Source organism: Gracilinanus agilis, chromosome 1, assembly GCF_016433145.1.
Source record: "Gracilinanus agilis isolate LMUSP501 chromosome 1, AgileGrace, whole genome shotgun sequence".
NCBI classification, from domain to species: domain Eukaryota; kingdom Metazoa; phylum Chordata; class Mammalia; order Didelphimorphia; family Didelphidae; genus Gracilinanus; species Gracilinanus agilis.
In genome coordinates this window covers 99652047-99677093 of record NC_058130.1, presented here as the reverse complement: position 1 = coordinate 99677093, position 25047 = coordinate 99652047, and the positions used below count along the sequence as shown (strand labels likewise).

Genomic DNA, 25047 nt, shown 5'->3' with positions numbered 1-25047 from the left:
AACAAAACAAAACAAAAAAAAAACCCTTACCTTCCGTCTTGGAGTCAATACTGTGTATCGGTTCCAAGGCAGAAGATTGGTAAGGGCTAGGCAATGGGGGTCAAGTGACTTGCCCAGAGTCACACAGTTAGAAGTGTCTGAGGCCAGATTTAAACCTAGGACCTCCCATCTCCAGATCTGTCTCTCTATCCACTGAGCTACCCAGCTGCCCCCATCTACCACCTGGTTTTAATACAACCATCTATACTCTCTGAGTTAAGAAGAACTGTGCTATAGTACAAAGTACGATGAATTAGAAGTCAATGGACCCGAGTTTCAGTCCTAGCTTGGTCACTGACACTTTATGTAACTTTGGTTAAGTCTTTCCCCTTTGGGATCCTGAGCTTTCTCTATTGTAAAATGAAGGCATTTGTCAATATGGTCTCTAAGGTCTTTTTCAATAAGGTTCCATGATTCTCCGAGAGTGACTGTGATTCTCTGTAGAGACTCCAGTGTGTTTTTTGTTCAGCCATTTCAGTCATGTTTGACCCCATTTGAGGGTTGGCCAAGATACTAGAGAGGTTTTGCCATCTCCTTCTCCAGCTCATTTTTACAGATGAGGAAAATGAGGAAAACTGTATTAAGTGACTTCTCCAGGGTCACACAACTGGTATCAGAGGCTGGATTTGAACTCAGAAAGATAGTCTTTCTGATTCCAAGCCCAATGCTCTATTGACTTGTGGCACAGAGCTGCCATATAGACTATAGACCCACTTCCAAGATGACAGGCACTTTGAAAGATTTCACCAGAAGTGGGGATGAGTTACACTCACTCCTCCATGCCTTTCTGCCCAATAACAACTGGAAAAAGATACATGTATCTGAGAGGTGCTGGCTGTGGCTGGAGCTGCCCCTGGCCATAGAATGGAGCAGATCTAACAGAACTATGTGAACCTGATCACACGGTCTCCCCTCTGAAAAGAGCATTGGAACTGAAGTTAAAAGATGGTTCAGGGGGCAGCTGGGTAGCTCAGTGGAATGAGAGTCAGACCTAGAGACAGGAGATCCTGGGTTCAAACCCGGCCTCAGCCACTTCCCAGCTGTGTGACCCTGGACAAGCCACTTGACCCCCATTGCCCACCCTTACCAATCTTCCACCTATGAGACAATACACCAAAGTACAAGGGTTTAAAAAAAAAAAAAAAAAAAAGATGGTTCAAATCCCAGCTCTGATGACTCCCCCCATGACTATGGGCAATTTCTTACTTCTTTGAGACACAGTTTCTACCTCTGTGAAATGAGGGGAATGGAATTAGTTGATTTTTAAGCTCTCTACCAACCAGCTCTAAATCCTATGATCCTTCTAATCATCAAACCTAGCAGTTCCTATTTATTGACTTCATCGAGTACCCTGCCGCTCAATAACACTGAGTGGCCACGTTTCTGACTCTAGCTCATTTTCTGCATACTTGATTAATCAATTTTTCTCTTGTGGGGAGAAACAATTGCTAACACAACAGCAGAATGTGCAACCTCCTCCCAGAAAGGTTGCAGGAAGGCATAAGAATTTAGGTTAAGACAACAAGCATATGGCCCAGATTTTCTGCCAAGCTCTGAGAGTCACATGCTCAAGCAAGTTAACTGGTATACACACTACTGTGGCTCTGGAATGAAAGCACCATACCCAGGCCCATCGCAACATCTCCATTACTCTGGCTGGCAACCAGAGCATGCAATAGCTTTTCTTTTGTCTAAGTTTTTCTTTTCTTTTTTTTTTTTTTTTTAAATTCTGAACTTAAAAAACAAATAAAACTAGCGGCAATGCAATGATCCGGGACAATTCTGAGGGACTTATGAAAATGAACGCTATCCACATTCAGAGGAAGAACTGTGGGAGTAGAAACACAGAAGAGAAATAACTGCTTGAACACATGGGTTGATGTGGACATGATTTGGGATGTAGACTAAATGACCACCCTCCCCCAAGTGCAATTATTAATAATATGGAAATAGGTCTTCATCATGACACATGTAAAAACCAGTGGAAATGTGCATCAGCTATAGGGGTGGGGGGTGAGGGAGGATAGAGGGGAGAGTAAGAACATGAATCATTTCTAAAAATAAAAATTAAAAAACAAAAACAAAAACAAACAAAAACAAATAAAGGTTTCTAGCTGTGTGACCCTGGGCAAGTCACTTTAGCTCCAATTGTCTAACCCTTATTGTTCTTCTCCCTTAGAATCGTTAGTCAGAAGGAAAGTGTTTAAAAAAACAAAGAAAGGTGAGCACTTTCATACACAAAGTAGAATGGCAAAAAAGAAGATAATACATGAAGGTGTAAATCTCTGATTACTTGCAACTTCTTTTTCCCTTTAGGTATACAATAAATTTAACATGTAACTTTCTTTCTTTTAAACATGTATCTTGCTTAATTCCAGTTGCCCAGCTCTTACCACTCTTCTGCCTTAGAACTGATACTTGGTATTAATTCTAATATCAGTATCAGTTCTAAGGCAGAAGAATGGTAAGGGCTGGGCAACTGGAGTTAAGTGACTTGCCCAGGGTCACTAGGAAGTTTCTGAGGTTAAATCTGAACCCAGAACCTCCCAACTCCAGGCCTGACCTTCTTCTACTAAGTCACCTAGCTGCCTCAACATGGAACTTACTTTTTTCTTTTGAATTTAATTTAATTTTAAAATATTTTTCCATGATTCCATGATTCATTATCTCTCCCTCCCTTCTTTCTTCCCTCCTCCTGGAGTTGACAAGCAAATCCACTGAGTTAAACATATATCATCACTCAAAACCTATTTCCATATTATTCATTTTTGTAGTAGAGTAATTTTTTTTTAACCCTTACCTTCTGTCTTGGAGATACTGTTCATTGGCTTCAAAGCAGAAGAGTGGTAAGGGCTAGGCAATGGGGGTCAAGTGACTTGCCCAGGGTCACACAGCTAGGAAGTGTCTGAGGCCGGATTTGAACCTAGGACCTCCTGTCTCTAGGCCTGGCTCTCAATCCACTGAGCCATCCAGCTGCTCCCAGAGTAATCTTTTAAAAACCAAAACCTCACATCCTATACCTATACAAACAAGTGATAAATCATATGTTTTCCTTCTGTGTTTCTTCTCCTACTGTTCTTTCTCTGGGTGTGGATAGCGTTCTTTCTCATAAGTCCCTCAGGATTGTCCTGCTAGTAGCAAAGTCGATTACGTATGATCGTCCCACAAAGTTTCAGTTTCTGTGTACAGTGTTCTCCTGGTTCTGCTTATTTCACTCTACATAAGTTCATGGAGGTCTTTCCAGTTCTTATAGAAATCCATGATTCATCATTCCTTATAGCACAATAGTATTCCATCACCATCATATACCATAATTTTCAACATGTAACTTTCAAAGTTGTCATGCTAGTCTATTTCCTGATGCCTTTCCTTCTGCTCTGTTAATTTTTTTAAAAATACCCCAAATATACTCTTTGGTAACCCTATTGCTAGGCTGTCTCTTCCTTATACTTCTTCCTTTCTTCTCCCACACTAAAAAAATAAAAACAAATCCTTTGTAACAAATATGCATAATTAAGCAAAACTAATCTCCATATTTACCATACCAATGCATTTATAACTTGGCTAGTCTTGCTTGGTCATTGTACTGATGAGAGCTCTTAAATATTTTCAAGTTATTTATATTTAACATGATGTCATTGTAGAAATTGTTCTCCTAGTTCTGTTCTCTTTACCCTTCATTAGTTCATAGGATTTCCCCAGGCTTCTCTAAAGCTATTTCTTTTGTCATTTCTTACAACACAATAGTATTCCATTATTTTCATAGGTGGTGCAGTGGATAGAGCATAGTGGGCTTGAAGTCAGGAAGATCTGAATTCAAATCTGTCCTCAGATACTTAGTAGCTGTGTGACCCTGGGCAAGTCACTTAACACTGTTTGCCTCAGTTTTGTTAACTGTCTGGAGAAGGAAATGATAAATTATTTCCTTTGTCAAAGAAACTCCAAATGGGATCATGAAGAGTCAGACACGATTGAAATGACTGAACAACAACAGCACATTCATACACCATAATTTGTTCTATTGCTCTCCATTTGATGAGTAATCCCTTGGTTTTCAGTTCTTTAATATAACAAAAAGAGTCGCTAAAATATTTGTGTACATATGGGTCCTTTTCATCTTTCTTTAATTGTCTTAGTGTATATAAACCTAGTAAAAACTATAACTTTTCTTTTTAAAAAAATTTAAAACTTTACCTTCTGTTTCAGTATGAATTCTAAGTCAGAAGAGTGACAAGGGCTAGGCAATGGGGGTTAAGTGACTTTCCCAGGGCCACAGAGCTAGGAAGTGTCTGAGGTCATATTTGAATCCAGGTCTTCCCAACTCCAGGCCTGGCACTCTGACCTCTGTGCTACCTAGCTGCCCCAAATTATGGCTTTGATTTGATCAGGATTACTCTGGAAGGAGAAAGGTAACAGTCATAACCAGTTGCCAAAATACAAATGAAGCGGCTGTAGGAGTAGTTACAGATGCACACTAAATTGCAATGGAGGACATATATAACAAGCATCCAATGGCAACTTCCTTGTAGTTGGCCATGTTTATGCCATGCCAAAGGAGTGGTGAAAAATCGTTAAACTGGTGACTAGGGAGGGGCAGACCTTGGATAAAGGCGTTTTGCATAAAGGTGCCAACCCCAAGATTTAATGTGTACAACCAATGTTTTAGCTTTTTAGAAGTAAAAACAAAAGGCAAATGAAAAATAAACAACTGGCAACATGCTTCCAAAGTGCATGAAGTTCTAGGCTCTAGAAAAAGACAAATTAGGATCACAAAGTGGATATGTGAGGTAGGGGCAATCTGGGGCAAGGAAGAGTCCTGGTGACCTCTCCAGTCTAATCAAACACCTACAGGGCACCCAGACCCAAGTGGAAAAATTGTGTATATGATAGATGTGGTATTATTGAGCCCTTCATTCCTGTTGGTCCTTCACTTTCCTCTTCAAGACTCCAGTTTCCTTTTAGAATATCATGATGGTAAAAACATGAACATGATAGACATAACGATATAATTCCAAATAAGAATGCCCTAAAAAAAAAAAGCAAGTCATAAAGGTCATAGATCTAAACCTCAGAGGCTCTTTAATCCATCCTTCCATTTTACAGATGAAGAAACTGAGGCTGTGGGAGGTTAAGTGACTTGTCCAATGTCTCACAGAGAGAAAGCATCAGAGATGAGATATGAACCCAAATCCTCTGATTTCAAAGTCAATGTTCTGTTCACTTCTACCTTGCTGCCTGCCACAATGATGTTGCAAGATGCCACCCAGAATTTGTCAAGCCAGTGGCAGGGTGCCTCCACCCAGAACCAAGTCTATTAATTGATTTCAACCTCCAAAGACACTGGTATCGGCTCATCAAAGGGAGCGATTATCTTCTGACTGCTGAATCAGTTCAGCCGCATTAATTCTCATCCCTCTGCAGGGTGACCCATACTGCTTGACTGGCCTGCTCACTGTTTTGGAGAATAATTCTTCAACGAATAGTTCTACTAGAAGAGTCCCTTCCCTGTTACCTTAAAATCCAGCTTTGTTGTCTGTTTTTATTCCTTGAGGGATCTTCTGTGTTCCGGATTTATACATTGCTTCTGAGTCTGTCCTACTTCTCTGCTCTGTACTTTGTTAGAAGTTTCAAGGAGAAGCTAAGAGAGTTGATTCCCTCCTGGTTTAGCCCCACATTTTAGAGGGATTTGGCCTATGTAAGCATACAGAGAAAGCGACTCTCCAAGAGGGCTATTTCTTTGTGTTAATGCACTCTTTAAAAAAATCTACTGGGAAGGAAGGGATGGTGGTAACTAACACAAATGCTCTTATTAACCCCTTCCAACAAGGCAAACTCCAGCTTGCCTCAATACCACTGTTCTCTCAGTTGCTTTATATTTACTTTTATATATTTTGTATTTTCTTATATGTGTACATGTTGTTTTCCTCAATAGAACATAAACTCCTTGAGAGGAGGTACTGTTTAAATTTTCTTTGTTTCCCCAGGTTCTAGCACAGTGCTGGGCACACAGCTTAATCAGTACTGGCTGATTGACTGCAGTCTTGCTTTCTACTGTTCTTTGGTCTTCCTTCTCTCCAATCCAGTGTCTACATAGCTGCCAAATTGATATTTCTAAAACACAGATCTCATCATGTCATTCCTTTGCTTGAGAAGCTCATATCTCCCTATTGCCTCTAGGATAAAAAAAGTCCTTTATCTCCCGCCTATATTTCCAGGCAAATTGCACACCATTTCCCTTTACAAACTCTATGTTCCAACCAAACTGACCTATGAGCTTTCCCTTCTATAGAACAATGGTGTGAAATTCAAATGGCAAAGCAGAGAGGTAGCAGAGTGGAGAGAATGCTAGATCTGGAATCAAGAAACCTGGGTTCATATCTGTCCTTGGACACTTCCTAGTTGTATAACCCTGGTGCAGTCACTTAACCCTGATTGCCTAGTACTATCTTAGAATTCATACTAAGAGGGAAGGCAAGGGTTTAAAAAAAAAAAGCCAAATGGAAACAGATCTCAGAGAACCCACTGATTGGCTTAGAAAAGCACAAACTAATGTTATCTATGTTGTATTGTATTTTTATTTATTTTGTTAAATATTTCCCAAATACATTTTCCAGCTGGTTCCTGCCACACTCATTTGGGAGTGGCTACAGACTGTAGGTGTACAATATTTTATAGATTGTCATCATGCCTCTGCACAGGCTGGGGTCTCATCCTTGGAATGTTCTCTCTTACACCCCCTTCTTAGAATCCCTTCAAGGATCAGCTTAAGTCCCGCCTCCTTTCTGATTTTCCAATTGTTTATTATTCTTCTCATACCCATTTAAAAATCATTTTGTATTTATTTTGTATCTACTCTATACTTCCTTATCTGTAACCATGTTATGTCACTTTGATAGAATGTAAGCTCCATAAGGGCAGAAATGTCTGATTTTTGTATTTGTATTCTCAGGACCTAGAGTGCAATGTGTAGAACTACAGACTTCTGCTGCACACTTTCCCCCTAAATATGCTGTTGAATATCATTTTCATAATCTGTGTTAAGATGCCACAAGAAATCCTACCCAGTGGAAATCTGGGTTTTAATCCCAGTTCTACCAGTGTATGGTCTTGAGCAAGTCATTTTACATCGCTGAGGTTCAGTATCTTTGACTGTAAAATGGAAATAGTTGTACAATTACACTACTATTACACAACTGAACTCACGGGGTTATTGTGAGGATCAAATGAGATCAAACATGCACAGTGCTTTGTCAACCCTAATGCACTATGCACAATAATGGTTTTAAATCATAATAACATCAATCACATAATGATTAATATTAATAATGATATTATTAGAAAATAGCTAACACTTGAGGAAGGCAGCTAGGTGGTATAGTAGATAGAGCAATGGACTTGGAGTCAGGAAGACTCATCTTCCTGAGTTCAAATCCAGCCTCAGACAGTTACTCGCTATGTGATCCTGGGTGTCACTTAACTCTGTTTGCCTTGGTTTCCTCATCTGCAAAATGAGCTGGGGAAGGAAATGACAAACCACTCCAGTAACTTTACCAAGAAAACCATAAATGGGGTTACAAAGTTGGACACAACTGAAATGACTCAACAATAATAACAATTTGGGGCTGACCAAACAAGTTCTATAATGTGAATGTGATGGAATACTATTGTGCTATGAGAAATAATGAAATGATTTTATAGAAAATTAGAAAGATTGCATGAACTGAAGAAGAGTGAAGTGACCAGAATCAAAAAACAAAACAAAACAAAACAATTTATACTGCATGCTTGTAAAGACTAGTAATTTTCAAAGATTTGACAGTTCTGATCAACACAATGACCAATGGAAATTCTGTAGAGCTGATGATGAAGCTTGCTACACACTTCCTGAGAGAGCAGTGATGGTGCAGAATGACACGCACATACAAATATTAAGCCATGACCAATGTGAAAATTTGCTTTTTTGTTGGACTATGCGTATGTGTTACAAGCGTTTTGTTTTGGTTTTTTGAAGTGGGAGAGAAAAAAAGGATCTTTGTTCATTGTAAAAATATTAAATTAAAAATTTAAGAAGAAACAAAAATAAATTATTATTATTGTTAATGCTTTTCTCAACCTGTGATTTTTAATTACATATGGGACTTATGTTGAGGAAATATCCTCTATCAATGTAGATCTCTAGTGGATTGCTTAGGTGGCACAGTGGATACAGTGTCAGGCCTGGAGTAAGTCTTTTTTTTTTTTTTTTTAAACCCTTACTTTCTGTTTTAGTAACAACTCTAAGAGAGAAGGTCAAGTATTAGGCAAATGGGGTTAAGTGATTTGCCTGGGGTCACACAGCTAGGAAGTGTCTGAGGCTGGATTTGAACGTAGGCTCTCCAGACTCTATCTACCCTAGCTGCCCTGAAAGTAAGAGATTTGTTTGTTTGTTTTATGTGGATCTCTGTTTTATAACTTATGGTCTCAATGAGCTGTGCCAGGCCCTAAGAATTTAAGTTATTTGCCCATGATCACTAAATGTCAGAGGTGGTACCTTACCCCAGATCTTCCCGAGTTGGAAGCTAGCACTCTGTTCACTAAAATATGCTAACTCTAAAATTAATATTAACAGCAAAATGACTTGGTTGGTCTATAGGACCTCTAAGATCCCTTCTAGCTCAAACATTTTATGTGACTCTGAAATAATAAACTACAAAGTCAGGGCTAGGATAGCCTGTGGCAACTTCAGTAAACACACATTTGGTTAGAGGTAATGACACCATGCAAAATCTCCTCTGGACTCCAAGGCAAGGATCCACAAACCAGACGTTAGATTACAGGCTTTGCTTTTTGGAGGCTAGAAGGGAGGAGAGGCCCTGTGCAGGGCAGGCACTATGTGGAGAGGAAGACTACAGTAATATTGAAGGAGGAAAGGATGTTGGGCAGTACCTTAAAATCCTGGTTTTGAGGATGACCTTATTCAAATGGGAAGACAGAAAGAAACACTAAAGTATCTTCACCATGTAGGAATAAGTTAGGGATGGTCTGTTTCTAGGGTTAGTAGAAAGAAGGGAATTTTGAGATAAACCCTGGGAAAGGATTCTGGGTAAGAAAGGAATTGTGGGTCTACAATTGAAAATAACTGAACTTCACTTCCTTCTTGGATTTTGACCAAGCTGGAGGGAGGTTTTGTTTCTCTGCCTGCAATTGCAAACTGAAGGAGGGTTTTGTTCTATGGGATTCTCCCTGGAGAGTCAGGATTTCGTGGAGAAGTCCTTAGCATCCAGGTAGAGGATTTACTTGGAGGAAACCAATTTCACCTTGTCCAGTTTTCATCTGCCAGTGGTCCAGCTGTCAAAATTCCTATTGGTTAAGGTAATCCAAAGCTTTCCATCTATAACTTTGGTTACTTAGTACAGCAACCAGACCCAGGGCTTCCCCCCCCCCTTCTTTCTTATTAATTATTGGTGGGAATTAGATTAAGTCAGATAGCTTGGGAAAGGGTTTAGATAGCATAGGGAAGCTTAAGTAGGGCCCAAAGAAGAAACAGAAGGCTTCCCTAAGCAGGGACCAGGTAGAAGTTGGGTGGAGATAGTGTGAATAGAGTTAGAGTCATACCTATCCAGTTACCTTTATTCCTTTTTTGTTAAATAAACTTTGTTCCCAAGATAAAGGATTTGGTGCTTACTTGGCCCTGAAGAGTTCCTAGATGGATTGTAGCATCTGATATCCACCTAAGACACTTCCACTTTACAACCATTCTTAGGCTGACTACTGCAAGCCAAAGTTTACTATTAGAAAGCTGGGACATAGAATCCTAGAACATCAAAACTGGAAGACACTCCAAAATTTCACATAGTACAACCCTGAACTGAGCAGGAAACCTCCCTATATTATTACTGACAAGTGGCTAGCTAAGTCCTGCTTGCACACTTCTAGGAACAGAAAACTTACAACCTTATCAGGTAGCCCACTCTACTTTGAGACATATCTAAATGTTTTGATAGTGGGTGGCTCTGTGGATAGAGTGCTGGGTGTGGAGTCAGAAGGACTCATCTTCCTGAGTTCAAATCTGGCCTCAGACACTTACTATCTGTGTGATCCATGACAAGTCACTTAACCCTGTTTGCCTCAGTTTTACATCTGTAAAATGAGCTGGCAAAAGAAATGGTAAATCATTCCAGTATCTTTACCAAGAAAACCCCAAATGGGGTTATGAAGAGTCACATATGATTGAACAACAAATGTTATAGTGGAAGGAAATCTAGCCTTGAAGTTAAGAAGATCTGAGTTCAAATTTAGCTTCTGATACATACTGGATATAGGCATGACTCTGGGCAAGTTGTCTTATATCCCAGTATTATAGGCAACTCTCTAAGATTAAGTTGCAGAGAAAGCGCTGACCTTCAGTAGAAGAGGAAGCTTCATCAGTTGGGAGTTCTTTCACACCAACGGAATCACAGGTCCAAGATCTACCCCTTAATTCCAAAATATTTTGTTCTTGAATGAATGAAAATGCATTTATTAAACACTTACTAAATACTATAACCAACATGATCTTAAGCCTAAATATGCTCCCCTGTACCTCTGTCCTATGTTGCTCAATGAAACAAGTTAAAATCTCTTTCACATGGTAGCTCTTCAAATAGTTGAAGACGGAGCTTGCCACCCCAGGCTTTTTCTTTTCCAGGCTGAACATCATCAATTCATTCAACAGGTCTGTAATGGTCTGTAGCCATTTTCTGACCTCTCTTCTTTGGCTTGTTATGGGCCAAATGCATACAGTCAGTGATGTAGCATGAGAAATGTGAGACTTATGCATGATGCTTGGTTCCCAACTGGACAAGTGGAACATGGGGCAGAAGCAAAATCCTCTGTAAAAACAGACCAGCTGCTCAACAATTCAACATTTCCCACCCAGGCTAATTCTAAATGGCCAGCTTTGCTAAGCTCTTTGGAGGTCTGCCCTTCCATCTAGGCAGATGGAGTTGGGGAATATATATGGCATCCAGCCTACCTCTCCAGACTTATTGCACCCTACTTCTTTTCACACACTCTGCATTACAGCAAACTGGACTACAACCACCAATATGTAGTATGGTGGTATGGAAAAGGTGCTATACGTGAATATGTTCAAATCCCACCTGACAATAGCTTTGGTAATATTTCTGCAAATGTAAAATGTAAGTACCTGTAGTACTTACCACATGGGGGATATTGTGAAGATCAAATGAAAGAATATGTTACCACCTAGAGGCAGGAGGTCCTGGGTTCAAATTTGACCTCACATACTTCCTAGCTATGTGACCAGCTAGGCAAGTCACAACTCCCATGCCTAGCCCTTAGCACTCTTCTGCCTTGAAACCAACACTTAGTATTGATTCTAAGATAGAAGGTAAAGATTTTTGAAAAGATAATAATGTTACTAGCCTTACAGCCCTATATAAAAATCAATTATTACTATTGTTGTTATGATTATTTCCTCATTTCATTCTTTTCCCTCTCACTTCTGTGCATTTGGACAGGCAGGCAATCTTACACACTTGGAATATATTTCTTTCTCATCTTCACCTGCTGAAATCCAGATTTTCCTTGAAGTCTTTGCTCAAAGGCTATCACTTCCATAAGGTCCCTCTCTGTCTTGCTCTCCTCAAATTTCTTATTGTACTTTGCACAAAAGCTCACAGAACTGAAAAACCTACTTCAAACCATACCCAGACAGTGAATCCCTGTTATAATGCCCACCACAAATACAGAATTGCTGTAGAGCTGCATTTTCCTTATCTTGTACCTGTGAAGTTGATCATTTGAATTCAAGGGCAAGACTTCCCATTTAGCCCTACAAAATGTCACTTTATTTAGATTTGGCCCCAACATTCTAGCCAGGGAAGATTCTGTGGGATCCTGACTCTCATCCAACATGTTGCCAGCTGTGTCTCCAAGTTTTGTGTCACCAGCAAATTAGCTAAAACAACTGCTTATGCTTTTTTCTAAGACATAGATTAAAAAAAAATGTTGGATAGCACAGGACCAACAACAAATCCTTGAAGCATTCCTTTAGAGGATTCTATCCAAGTTAACATCCCATACTATTAGTTGTTATTTGAATAGCATCTTTTTTTTTAAACCCTTGCCTTCTGTCTTGGAGCCAATACTGTGTATTGGCTCCAAGGTAGAAGAGTGGTAAGGGCTAGGCAATGGGGGTTAAGTGACTTGCCCAGGGTCACACAGCTAGGAAGTGTCTGAAGCTAGATTTGAACCTAGGACCTCCTGTCTCTAGGCTTGGCTCTCAATCCTATGAGTCACCCAGCTGCCCCTTAGCATCTTAAGGTTTATAAAATCTTCTATGTATATTCTCATCTGTGAGATAACAACTCTGTGAGATAGGTACTATGGGTATTACTATCCTCATTTTACAGATGAGGAATCAAGTTTCAAAGATTTTAAGTGACTTGTCCTGGTCACACAATTAAGTGTCAGAGGTATAATTTGAACATTTGTCTTCCTGACCGCAACCTCATTATGGAACCTCTCTCACCACTGAGGTTCTCTTGATTTGGAATAGTCATCTTCCCCTAAGGCAGTAATGGTGAACCTATGGCACAGTTGCCAAAGACGGAAAACAGAGCACTCTCTATGGGCATGTACCCACACTTCCCTTCAGAGTTCATTTACTAGAAAGGCAGAGGGACTCTGGCAGAACTGCTTCCCTTCCCCCTCTCCACTGTGCCTGATGACATTTTTTCACCTGACTCTCTGCCCAGCAGCCCAATGGGAGCATTCCCTCCCTTCCCTGTGTGGGGTAAATGGGGAGGCAGGGCATGCCCAGCACTCAGTGAGGGGAAGGGGCATGACACTTGGTCTCTGGGGGGACCCTGGCACTGGGGTCTCTAAAAAGTTCACCATCACTGCCCTAAGGCCTTCTCCCCCTAACATTCTCTACCATGCTGCTTCCCTTACAGTTGCTACATTTTGGGAAAGGACGCAGACCTGCCAATCCTTATTCTCCTCCAAGTAGTGCTTCTGACTTTTTTGGATCTCAGTACCATACCTTAATACAATCCTCCACCCCAACCTTGAAAGCTCCATCGAGTGTGTTATTTTTCCTCATTAGAATGTAAACTCCTTGAAGGCAGGCTTTGTCTTTTTTGGGGGGAGGGGTTTGTATTTGTATCCCCAGTGCCTACCACAGAGGAAATGCTTGTCACCTGTGGGCCATTACTCTATCCACCAGTGACTACACCAATGCACTTGGCCATTCAACTAATCCTGAATCTACCTAACTACTATTATCTAGCCATATCTCTCCATCTCTCCGTCCACAAAGATTGTAGGAGTAACTTATCTCCTCCAACCTAATCAGTACTAGGTGATACAATAGTGTTGGAAGTTAGGAAGATCCAAGCTTAAATTCAACTGGATACTTATTCACTGGGTGATTTTGGATGTTACTTCAGCCATCTGCAAAATAAGGCTAATAAAAGCACCTATCTCCTAGGGTTATTGTGAGGCCAAAATGAGATATTTGTTAAGTGCTTTGTAAACCTTAAAGCTCCATATAATTTTTTTTTTTATCCTGGGATTCCATTCTAGGAGCATAGGGCCACAACCAGTAGGCAATGGGTTGCTCAGGGTCACCCAGCTGGGAAGTGTCTGAGCCTGGATTTGAACCTAGGACCTTTCATCTCTAGGCCTGGCTCTCAATCTACTGAGCTATCCCAGCTGCCCCTACTTTAGGTTGCAGTTTCTTTAGCAGATGTAGTTTTTACAGGGTGGGGTTGCTAGCCCCACACCCAACCCTCCTCCTTTTTCATCCGGGCTAGGGACCGTCCTTAGCCCAGGAGTGGTAAGGGTGGGCGATAGGGGTCAAGTGACTTGCCCAAGGTCACACAGCTGGAAATGTCCAAGGCCGGACTTGAACCTAGGACCTCCAGTCTCTCTAGGCCTGGCTCTCAATCCACTGAGCCACCCAGCTGCCCCTTATTTTAAACCCTTAACTTCTGTGTATTGACTTATAGGTGGAAGAGTGGTAAGGGTAGGCAATGGGGGTCAAGTGACTTGCCCAGGGTCACATAGCTGGGAAGTGTCTGAGGCCGGATTTGAACCTAGGACCTCTCGTCTCTAGACCTGGCTCTTAATCCACTGAGCTACCCAGCTGCCATATAAATACTAGCTACTAATATTATTTTTTATTATCTTGGCTCAATACTCTTCTTATACATGTTGCAGTTCAAGTCCCAAGACTGTTACTTTTCATCTTTATATCTCAGTAATAAGTACATGGTTGATGCTTAGTAAAAATTGTTGAGAGGCAGGTAGGTGGCTCAGTGGATAGAGAGACAGATCCGGAGACAGGAGGTTCTGAGTTCAAATTTGAACTCGGATACTTTCTAGTTGTATGACCTTGGGCAAGTCACTTAACCCCAATTGCCTAGCCCTTAACACTTCTGCTTTGGAACCAATGACTTAGTATTGATTCTATGACAGAAGGTAAGGGTTAAAAAAAAAATAGAGCTGAGAGTTTCTGAAAGGCTTTCTGGGCTCATAAGAAGCCTGTACTTCAAGGTACTGTACCCAGCAAAGCAATACAGAAAGGCAGAATCCTAGACTACTGGTGTTAGAAGGAGGCTTAGTCTTAAACTTATTTTACAGATGAGCAAACTGTAGGTAAAGGTCTAGAGATACAAAGGGTCTTGGCCAAGGCCCTAGAGTAAATCAGTGACTAGGGCTTAGATGATCTTGCCTTACCTTGCCTACAGTAAGTAGGATACAATTTTGATTTGATAAAAATGAGAAAGAGAACAGGGTAAGAAACATAGGTATACCCATATGCTTTGAGGAGGAAAGGAGGGGAAGGAACATGATATATTGTTAATATAATGTACATCTTTTAAAATATTCTTTCTCGAATGCCAAGAATATAAAAGATGCCATCTGAGGATCTAGTCTTCTTCCCTCTGGGTGTCAGTCAAGAACAGCTTTCTCAGGAATCTCCAGAGGCAGCCAATCAAGCTCTGGCTACAGAAATCCCAAACTTGATGCCTCAGCAGAAAAGGCTATCCAGTTGTTAACTCTATCTTTATACCTACAATACTAAAGACTATTTTAAGAAATGATCCCATGTACCTTTTGTTGCAATTAAAATAAGCTGTGTGTATATGTATATACATATGCATATATATATATATTTTAAAAAGCAACTAATGGAACATAAATTGTCAAACATAATGGAACTTAAAATTCCTAACCTGGCATAATGAGGTTATGAATTTTTCCTCAGAGCTGGGAAACCTGGTTTCAAATCCCACCTGTATTGTGTGACCATGAGCAAATCCATGAACCTCTCAAAGCCTCCATTTCCTCATCTGTAAACTATAGGAAGTAATACTTGCATCGTCTGCCCTGACAAGGTTGGGGGGGAACAAATTGCAAGTGTGAGTTATTATTATCAATATTACTAATACATGAAAGCATTTCCTTTGCTGGGCTCACGTTCATGATCAGGCTTAGGAACTAAAATAAATGTTAGGCACAACCACTGGCCAACTGAAGACTTGCAGTGAAAGTCTCTCTATACAAGAGGACTAACAGCAATGACAATAATAGCTGAGTTGGACTTGGCATGCACCAACTCACTCATATCTAAATTCACCAGCACTCCTGGGTATTTGATGCATGCTGCTTTAAACATGCTTTGGCAACTGGGATACCAGAGCCTGGAAGTCACCTGGTTTTCTCCATCTTGGTAATCTGAATCGGCCTGTCAGTAACACTGGTGGAAGGGGGCGGCGGGCAGGGAGGTGGAGTTTCAGCACTATAGGCTGAATGTGGGTACAGCAAGCTGGAATTGTAATGCTTGAGCCTTAAGTGTCTCATTTGTTTTGTCAACTACTTTTTCTGTGCAATTCATGCTCACTGTTCCAGGACAAGAAGGCAGAAACAATGATGGCTAGCACAAGAACCAATGAACAGAGATCTACCCTTTGGAGAAGGGCAAGTCCTAGCAGAGAGTCCAGGCCACAGGCAGTACTATAATTGCTTCTCCTATTATTCTCCTTCTTAGTTGAATGTCATCATTCAAAGCAAAACGTTTTGTGTCAGTCCTATGATTGTTGCATTATTTATACTGGAGTCTTATTTTTACTCCAGAGGCTTCACCTAAAAAATAGCCAAAGTTGGGGCTGGGAAAAAGGTTTTAAAAACCAAAAGCCCTGGGTTTGAATTCCAGCTCTCTTATTTAATGACCCTATATGATTTTCAGCAAGTCACTTCACTTTTCTGAGATGAGAATAGTAATAGATGTAACTGTCTCTTAGTCCCCACCAGACAGCTGAGTGGACAGTAGGACCGAGAGGGAAGAAAATTTAAAGGACCAAGATTTCAATCCTGGGTTATTTGGAAGAAGGATGATGCTACAAGTGGTTAATTTCATGAAGATAGTATGGTATAGTAGACATAACACTGGATTTGGAGTTAGAGGACTTGTGTTCAGATCTCAATTCTATGTAATTTGGGGAAATCCTTTGGGTTTCAGTTTCTTTATCTGTAAAATACTAGGGTTAGATCAGGTAATCTCTAGGGTCTCTTGTAAATCAGAATTTCTTATTTTTCTTTCTCTTTCTTTCTTCCAAAAAACCCTTACCTTCTGCCTTAGAATTGACACTAAATATTGGTTCCAAGGCAGAAGAGCAAAAAAGGATAGGCAATGGGGGTAAGTGACTTGCTCAGGGTCACATAGCTCAGAGGTGTCTGAGGAAAGAGGTGAACCTAGAACTTCCTGTCTCCAGGTCTGACTTTTTATCCACTGAGCCACCATCAGAGTTTCCTAACCTAGAGTGCATGGATACATTTCAGGGGGTCCATGAACTTAGATGGGAAAACAAATCTTTATCTCATTAAAACTGATTTTCTCTGTAATCCCATATATTTAATTTATGTACTTAAAAAGTCCAGAGACTTCACCAACCTCCCAACTTGGTCCATGGCACATACACATGGCGCGCACACACACACACACACACACACACACACACACACAAGGATGAAGATACCCTGTTACAGATCTATGATTAAAGGAGATTATGTACCTAAAATACTTTGTAAACCTTTGAGCTCTATTTATAGGAAACCCAATAGATATACACACTTGCACACACACACCTCATACCAGCTTACACTTACTGTACTCTAATAATTCTCCAAGAGCTTTACCGTCAACAAGTCTTTTCCCAGACCAATGGAAAAGTCAGCTTTCTGCTCCGAGGGGCTAGAGTTAAGTTTCTAAACATATACTTTGGGGCCAGAGAGAGGTAGACTAACGCTCCCCTCCAGATGAAAGAGGGAGAAGTCCTCCTACAGCTCACTGGAATATTCTTTTTGGGAGTAAAAGCTGGAAGTTGCTTTTTGACAACTGGGAGCCACTGGTTTTCGCAAATGTTTACTTTAAATAATAGCCAAGGGGAAAACCCTGTCTTGTGCTCTGAGTCAGACTCAATTCTCCTTTTCCGGATACTGTCGTCTGTTCCTGTTGGCAGAGGGATTCTCTAGAAAATCTGTGGCCAGTACCAAGGATGCGCCTGGACTCTGTGTCCAGCCCAAGCCTGATTGGCCAAACTGAAAACTCCAGGCCCGCCTGGCCACTGAAAACATCTCCTGGGTCACTGGGGGGGGGGGGGGGGGGCACTGTTGGGTGACGCCCACCCCTGGACAAAACACACCGGACTCCGGGAGCTGGGGGCCAGGGGTGGTTACGAGGGGAGGTGGCTGTACCCTCAGTCTCCCCACACTGACTGCCCTCTCCCCTTTCATATGTGGCACTCTTGGCTCCTCCCTCTCTGTCCCCCAGCCAGGGCCACCCCGCCTTTCTCCTGGGCCCTGGAGGACACAGACAAACAAACCCAGCACACGCGGCTACGGGCACCACTGCGGGATACTGGGGCTATGGCCCTTTCCCTTTCCTTTCCTTTCACTCGACCCCCAGGCCTGGCTTAGGACCCCCGGCCCAGCCTGGGCCCCTGCCTGTATTCTCTGGGCTGGGTCGGAGAGACATCCAGCACGGTCACTGGGTTCGAGAAGACTGCACTGACCTGACATGGTGGCGGTGAACCCCGGGGGCAGCGGCTCAGGAGCCGGACCGGGCCAGCCCTGCAGACTTTCCTGTCTGAGTCCCGGTCCGGGCTTCCCAGTACGGGCGGGGCGGGGCAGAACAGGGCTGGGGCAGCTTGGTCCCCGCCCCCAGGCTCCGCCCCCACCCCTCCCGCTCCCGCCCCAGCTGTCCTCTGCTTGCAGCGGTCCACGGCCCTTGCTCTCCTCTGCTCCTACGCTACCCTTCCGGGGAATCCTGCCCTCGGACCCTCAGCCCAGCCTCCTTCGCCATCCAATCAGTCCCTAATCCCCTAAGGAACTTGAGTCCTCAACCTCCAGCCTTTCCCAGACAAGCATCCGCTGGCATCCTAGAACCCTCCTCAGCTGGGCCGGGTTAAGTCATCCCTCTCACTATCTTTCCCATCTTACTGAACTTCCAGCTCCCTCTCCACTCCATTCTCTCTCTTTACTCACCAAAGCCACAGCTCCCAAGCGGGCATTACCAGCTGGCCAAAGCAGAACGATTCAAGCCCGCTCCACTGCACCATCTTTTATCCCTAGGAGAGAAATCTGACCATGGTCTGCCCTTGGCCCCTTAGACTTTGAAAAGAAGAAAGCTTGAAATCTCAACAAAATAAGCAAAATGCTCCAGCGACCCAGAGCAAGTTATGGCCCAACTGCACACCCAATTATCATTTCTACACTTCAGCAGCAGTAAATTGAAGATTAGAGATCTGAAGGCTCAGGGATATGACTGAACTGAGTGGAACAGGCAAGAGTGATAGGAAAAAAAGAGAGAGAGTTCAGGCTCTGACCTAATAGAAATGAAGGCTCTCCACCATGGCCCAGTCTCAGAATAAGAAGTTATAGGGGGGCAGCTGGGTAGCTCAGTGGATTGAGAGCCAGGCCTAGAGATGGGAGGTCCTAGGTTCAAATCTGGCCTCAAACGCTTCCCAGCTGTGTGACCCTGGGCAAGTCACTTGACCCCCATTGCCTATTAAAAAAAAAAAGAAGAAGAAGAAGTTACAGGGTTTAGAGCTAGAAGGGACCTTAGAGATGATCTACTTCAATCTTATCATTTGTTGTGGTTGTTTTTTAGGGTTGTTTGTTTGTTTTACAAAGTAGGAGAGTGAAATCTAGAGAGGTTAAGTAAAATAAAAAAGTCAGAATTCAAACCTTTGTCCTTTAGAGTCAAGTTCAAGGCTTTTCCCATTATCTTTTCTATAGAGAACCACAGAGCAATTATTCAGAAGTAGGAAAGGTTATTCTAGTTGGCTCTGGAGATCCACTAAGACCAAATGAATGAAAGTTAAGAAGGCAGATTCCAGTTCCATAGAAGGGATTGGAAGTAAGAACTTTCTAATAACTGGAGCTGTCCAACCACTTAATAAGATTCCTCTTCTTGATCAGAGAAAGTCAGAGATGAAAGAGATCTCAGAAGCCATCAAGAGTGCCTCCCTCAGTGTCACAAAGAACAAAACAAAAACTGAAGCCTACAGAGGCCAAGTAATTTGCCAAAGGCCACATAGATGAAAACACTGGAGATGAGATTTGAACCTAGGTCCAGAGATCTTTTCACTACCTAACAATCTCTTTTTATCAGGAATTCTGTGCCTTGGAGTCCTGCATTAGGCAGAAGATTGAATCTCTAGCATTCCTTCTTCTTGATCCAAGCTCTAGTACACCATCTGGGTAGAATGGAAGAGAGGCCAAAGCAATTGCCCCCAGACTTTCTTTCCTAGGAGAGGGCTGCGTATGGGGGAAATTGAGATCTTGCTTGCAGAGGAAGAAGAAAAGTTCTCCTGAGAAAGAGAGCCTAGGGTGTATGTGGCTACTTGGGAAGTTAGTTCAAAACAGGGAAGCTAAATAGGGCAAAAAGAGTTAAGGATTATACATGAGTCAGTTCTTCCTAACCAGCCTATATGTAGCCACACCCAGGAGATGCCAAACCCTGGCCTTGGCCATGAGCCGCAAGTGCTCTGAACACACCCACTCATGTCACACATTTGTAAGTGAAAAGTGTTGCAGGAAACCCCAAAGAACCAAAGATTAACTTTTTTTTTTTTTTAAACCCTTGTACTTCGGTGTATTGTCTCATAGGTGGAAGATTGGTAAGGGTGGGCAATGGGGGTCAAGTGACTTGCCCAGGGTCACACAGCTGGGAAATGGCTGAGGCCGGGTTTGAACCTAGGACCTCCTGTCTCTAGGCCTGACTCTCACTCCACTGAGCTACCCAGCTGCCCCCTAAAGATTAACTTTTTATAGCCTCTTCAAGAGGTCACAGAGAGCCATGAACATTTAGAGAAGGAAGAGACTTCAGAGACCATCTAGTGCAGTCCTGTGGTCCTACAGTGGAGGAGACAGAAGCTCAGAGAATGGAAGGGATTTGTCCAAAGTCATACAGATTGTCTGGGCAGAGCCAAGGTTAGAAATGGAGTTTCTAGACTTCCAGGTCTGAGCTGGGTCTACCACATCACTCTAATGTTGAAAGATTCTTCTGCCTCCTGAGAATATAACCTTCAAGACATGGAACCTTAGAGCCAGAAAAGTCTTAAAGATCACCTAGTTTTCATAGATGAGGAAACGGTGGTCCCAGAAAGGGGAAGATATTTGCTCAAGGTCAAGGATATAATCATTTATTAGAATTCAAGACTTCTGACTTTGCTCAGAACTCTGCTCCATGCCACAGGGGCTTGCTCCAAAGATAATGATATGCAAATGCAAAAAATAAATAGGATCAAAGGATTTAGAGATGGAAGGGGCCTTAGAGATATTCCATGTCTACTCTCTTCCTTTTACAGATGAGGAAACTGAGTCCCATTGAGAGGAAGTGATTTGTCCAAGGTCATAAAGTGGAAATAGCAAATCTGGGACATTGACCTTGGCTCCAAATTCAACATTCATTCCACTAAATCACTAGAAGCAGAGCATGGCCTAGTAGGCACACCAGGAGTGGATAAATAAAGCATCATTGGCACTCGTCATCTGGAGTGTTAAATGGAGCATTCAGAAAAGAATCCAGGGAATAATGTCCTCACCTTACTTTGCCCTACAGGTACAGGTCATTGTAAATGGGTAAATCATGACCTTGTTTGGTCATGCAACCAGAGTGGCATTATTTGTACTCTTCCCCCTGCTACCCTCACCCCCCGTGCTGTCTAGAGCAGGAATGGAGTTGGGGTATGGAGTTATAGCAGAAAAACACTGGCTTTTGGAGGTGTGAGGGGCCTCGGTGATAGTTCTCTCATTGTCTAAGAGAAAGGGAGGGACTTGCCAAGGTCATGTAGCAGAAGAAGGACTAGAAGAGTAGAAAGAGCAATGGCTCAGGAATCAGATATGGATTCAGGTCTCCCTTCTAGGTGACCTCTTGCAAGGTTACCTCCCTCTGCCTCAGTTTCCTCATCTGCAAAGTGAAGGGGTTTGACTAGATGACCTCTGAGGCTCCTTCTGGCTTGAAATCTTTGACCCTATCATCTACTCCTAGGCCATGTTGTAACAGATATCAGGGTGGTATATCCTGGGGCGTGGGGCAGAAAAACAAGGAGAGCTGGGCTCAGCTTTAGAAGCACCGAGTGCCAAGTCTATGTGTTCCCAGGCATGCTCTTTGAGGCAGACCAAAGGGCTGGCAGGTACTTACTCTAATGGCTCACAACAGCCTTCTGAGGAGTGTCCTTTCATTTCCTGACATAATAGCAATAAGGCCAGGTCATTCACTAGCAAAGTTCACGGTCAGGAGGGAGTATTTTTAAGAAATCCAAAGATAGCCCAGCCATAAAAGGCGTGGAGCAGAGCATCTAGCCCCCATCCACCAATTGTTTGTGATTGTGCCTGGGATGAGGGGAAGCGGACCCCACTGAACTCTTTCACCAGATATGGAAATCTCAAAAATTAAATTATGACTTGAACTGTAAATCTAGACGGAGCTTTCAATGGTAAACCTAGGCTGGGTTCTCAGGATTCAAAGGAGCAGAAATACAGAGCTGGGCAGGGTTTATATAAGCTGGGGTCTACAGACCCCCAAAGAGTCTATGGATAGATTTCAGGATAACCATGAATTTAGATTGGTGGGGAAGGGAGAAAATGACATCTTTATTTTCATTAACTTTTGCTTTCCTTTGTAATCTTATGGGTTTTTTTTTATTTATTTTGCTGTTGTACAGTAATTTTCAGTCATGTCCAACTTCATAATCTTCATTTGAGGCTTTTCTTGGCACAGATACTGGAGTGGTTTGCCATTTCCTTCTCCAGCTCACTTTACAGATGAGAAACTGAGGCAAGTAAGCTTCAGTGACTTGCCCAGGGTCACACAGCTAGTAAGTGTCTGAGACCAGATTTGAACTCGGGAAGAGGAGTTTTCCTTTACTCTAGGACCAGTACTCTATCCACTCTGCCACCTTTAAAAAACTTTTTTTTTAAATATCATTTTGAGGAGTAATTTGTAGACTTCATCAGACTGCGAAAGGGGTCAACATGTCAAAGCTCTATACTGACCAGCCACCTCATTTTACAGGGCAGGAAACTGAGGCCCAGAAAGCATAAATTATTTTCCCAAGGTCATACAGTATAAATAGCATTTGAAGCCTGTCAAATCTAGTACTTAAAAAAAAAGCCAAACCATGTAGCCCACATTCGGGGTATGCTGGTAAATATTTAACTACTGGTCCTCTTAGAAAATGCACAAGTTTTTAAGTTTAATCTGCATTATTAACATTTTTGCCATTACTTATTTAAGTCTAGTCAATCAACAAAACAGTAAATCAAGCTCTGGTTTGTAGCATTTGCCAATTTCTGGAGTATAAAAATGCTCATATAGAAAAACAGAACAATCCAAGAACCTTTTGAGTTGATCCCAGCACACTTGTTTATGTTCTTCCCAACTATCATCTTCCCTGCCACCCCTCCCAACTTAGGAAAATGGAAATCATTTCAGTATGTGCAAGGGGAAAGAGAATCAACACAGAATCAAAAGAGCTGAGGACTATTCCTAATTATCATTAATTGTTTGGGTATGGTCAGCAAGGTTCTTCCTTTCTGGGCCAAAGAAAATAAACAATGAAAGGGGTACTGTGTATTGGTTCCAAGGCAGAAGAGTGGTAAGGGCTAGGCAATGGGGATTAAGTGACTTACCCAGGGTCACACATCTAGAAAATGTCTGAGGCCAGATTTGAACCTAGGACCTTCTGTATCTAGGCTTGGCTCTCAATCCACTGAGCTACCTAGTTGCATTCTTTGCAGCACCCCCCCCCCTTTAAAAAAAAATCCTTACCTTCTGTCTTAGTTTCATTTCTAAGACAGAAGAGAAGCAAGGGTTAGACAAATAGGGTTAAGTGATTTGTCCAGGGTCACACAGCTAGGAAGTATCTGAAGTCAAATTTGAACCCAGGTCTTCCTGTATCAGTGTTCTATCCAATGTGTTTCCTGTTTCTCCTTGTTTTCTAAATTTCTACAAAATTTGCTATTATTTCCCATAATTTCAATACCTTCATTTTTGAGTTCTAAAACACAAGATATGCACATTTAATATTTTATGTACCCAATTGATGTTAATGGTAGAATTAGAATGCCTCTGATTTTTAACATACCAGAACTTGTACACCCAAATGCCAATAGTGTGGCCTCCCCCAGGGACTTCTTTGAAGGGCAGTCATATTTGGCAGCTCCTCCATTCTTCAAACTGCTTCAGGAATTCCTTTTTGGAGATTGTCTTCAGAGGCCACACCCCAGACACAGAATCACAGAGAAGAGGATAGAGGGGGTCTCCTCTTTGGGTGCAGAGCCCCAAAAGTCAGTCTGGCAAGTTTAATCAGAAACACAGAAGTGAGGGGCAGCTGGGTAGCTCAGTGGAGTGAGAGTCAGGCCTAGAGACAGGAGGTCCTGGGTTCAAATCCAGCCTCAGACACTTCCCAGCTGTGTGACCCTGGGCAAGTCACTTGGCCCCCATTGCCCACCCTTACCAATCTTCCACCTATGAGACAATGCACCGAAGTTAAGGGTTTAAAAGAAAGACAGAAAGACAGAAGTGAAGTCTTGGAGCTGGCATCTTGGTCTGAGCAAGCTAAGATGAGAATTGAGGAAAAGAGGTCCCACTCGCCACACAGCTGGCAAAGAACAAATCATAGGAGCCTTTCACTGCCCCAGCACAATGGGAGGTTTGTTTGGTGAAATCCCAATAAATGTCAAGGAAATAGATCTGGGAAGAAAATGACGAGGCCAAAGACGGAAAGGGGCAAAGTTCCCCTCACCGATCATGGAAAAATTTGGTAAATAAGGAAAAGAAAAGAAAGGTACAAGAGGGGAAAGTGGGCTTCAGACCAACGTTGGAAATAAAAAGCACTTGACCTTTCTCAGGAAAATGTCTCCCTCATTTCCATTTCTTCCTGATTAGCAACTCTGCAGTTTCAGGGGGTGGAAAAGGTCTTTGAACTTGTCAGCGGCTGCCTGGACAGAAGGAGGATTTTCCTGCAATGCCGGGCACTTACATTTTCGGCCAAACATCTTCCATGAGGCTGCAGGAGCTCCGAGTGGCTGGAGCGGGGGCTGCCGGCCGCAGCTCAGCCTTCAGCTTCGCCCAGGACGCTAGGCTGCTGCCCCTTGCACAGAGACAACCACCAGCCGGGCTTCTGGGAGGTGAAAGTGAAAGCTGTGTGCAAGGCAAGCTTCTACCGGCAGGGAGCGTGGGGAAATGGGCAAATGCTGCAGGTGAGGATCAGCTCAACCTAAATTCAGCCCAGGTTCTTCAAAGGAGGGGATGCCCTTCGCTGGCACCTACAGTAGATTTATGTAATGAAAAAAGAAAATGCTTTGGGTTCCCTTCCAATGTGCAAACACGTTTGTTATGCTATTTTTTTAAAAACTCATCTTCTATCTTATCAGTTCTACCACAGAAGAGCAGAAAGGGCTAGGCAATTGGGGTTGTGACTTGCCCAGGGTCATACAGCTAGGAAGTGT

The 25047-nt window shown here is 42.4% G+C and overlaps 1 protein-coding gene across 5 annotated transcripts in view; it reads right to left on the bottom strand.

Annotated features, from left to right (window-relative positions):
- CARD19 (caspase recruitment domain family member 19) overlaps positions 1–24675 on the bottom strand; it is a 56043-nt gene extending 31368 nt beyond the window's left edge. For 2 of the 5 annotated variants that reach the window (XM_044683632.1, XM_044683790.1), the window contains exon 1: positions 24579–24675. In XM_044683632.1, the coding sequence (XP_044539567.1) occupies positions 24579–24594 (16 nt within the window). In that variant the 5' untranslated portion in view covers positions 24595–24675. Of the gene's footprint in view, positions 1–18101; positions 18216–24578 lie in introns of those variants that run through there. The other 3 variants (XM_044683736.1, XM_044683846.1, XM_044683683.1) reach the window with 3 other exon arrangements.
- Between the last annotated feature and the right edge of the window lie 372 nt (positions 24676–25047).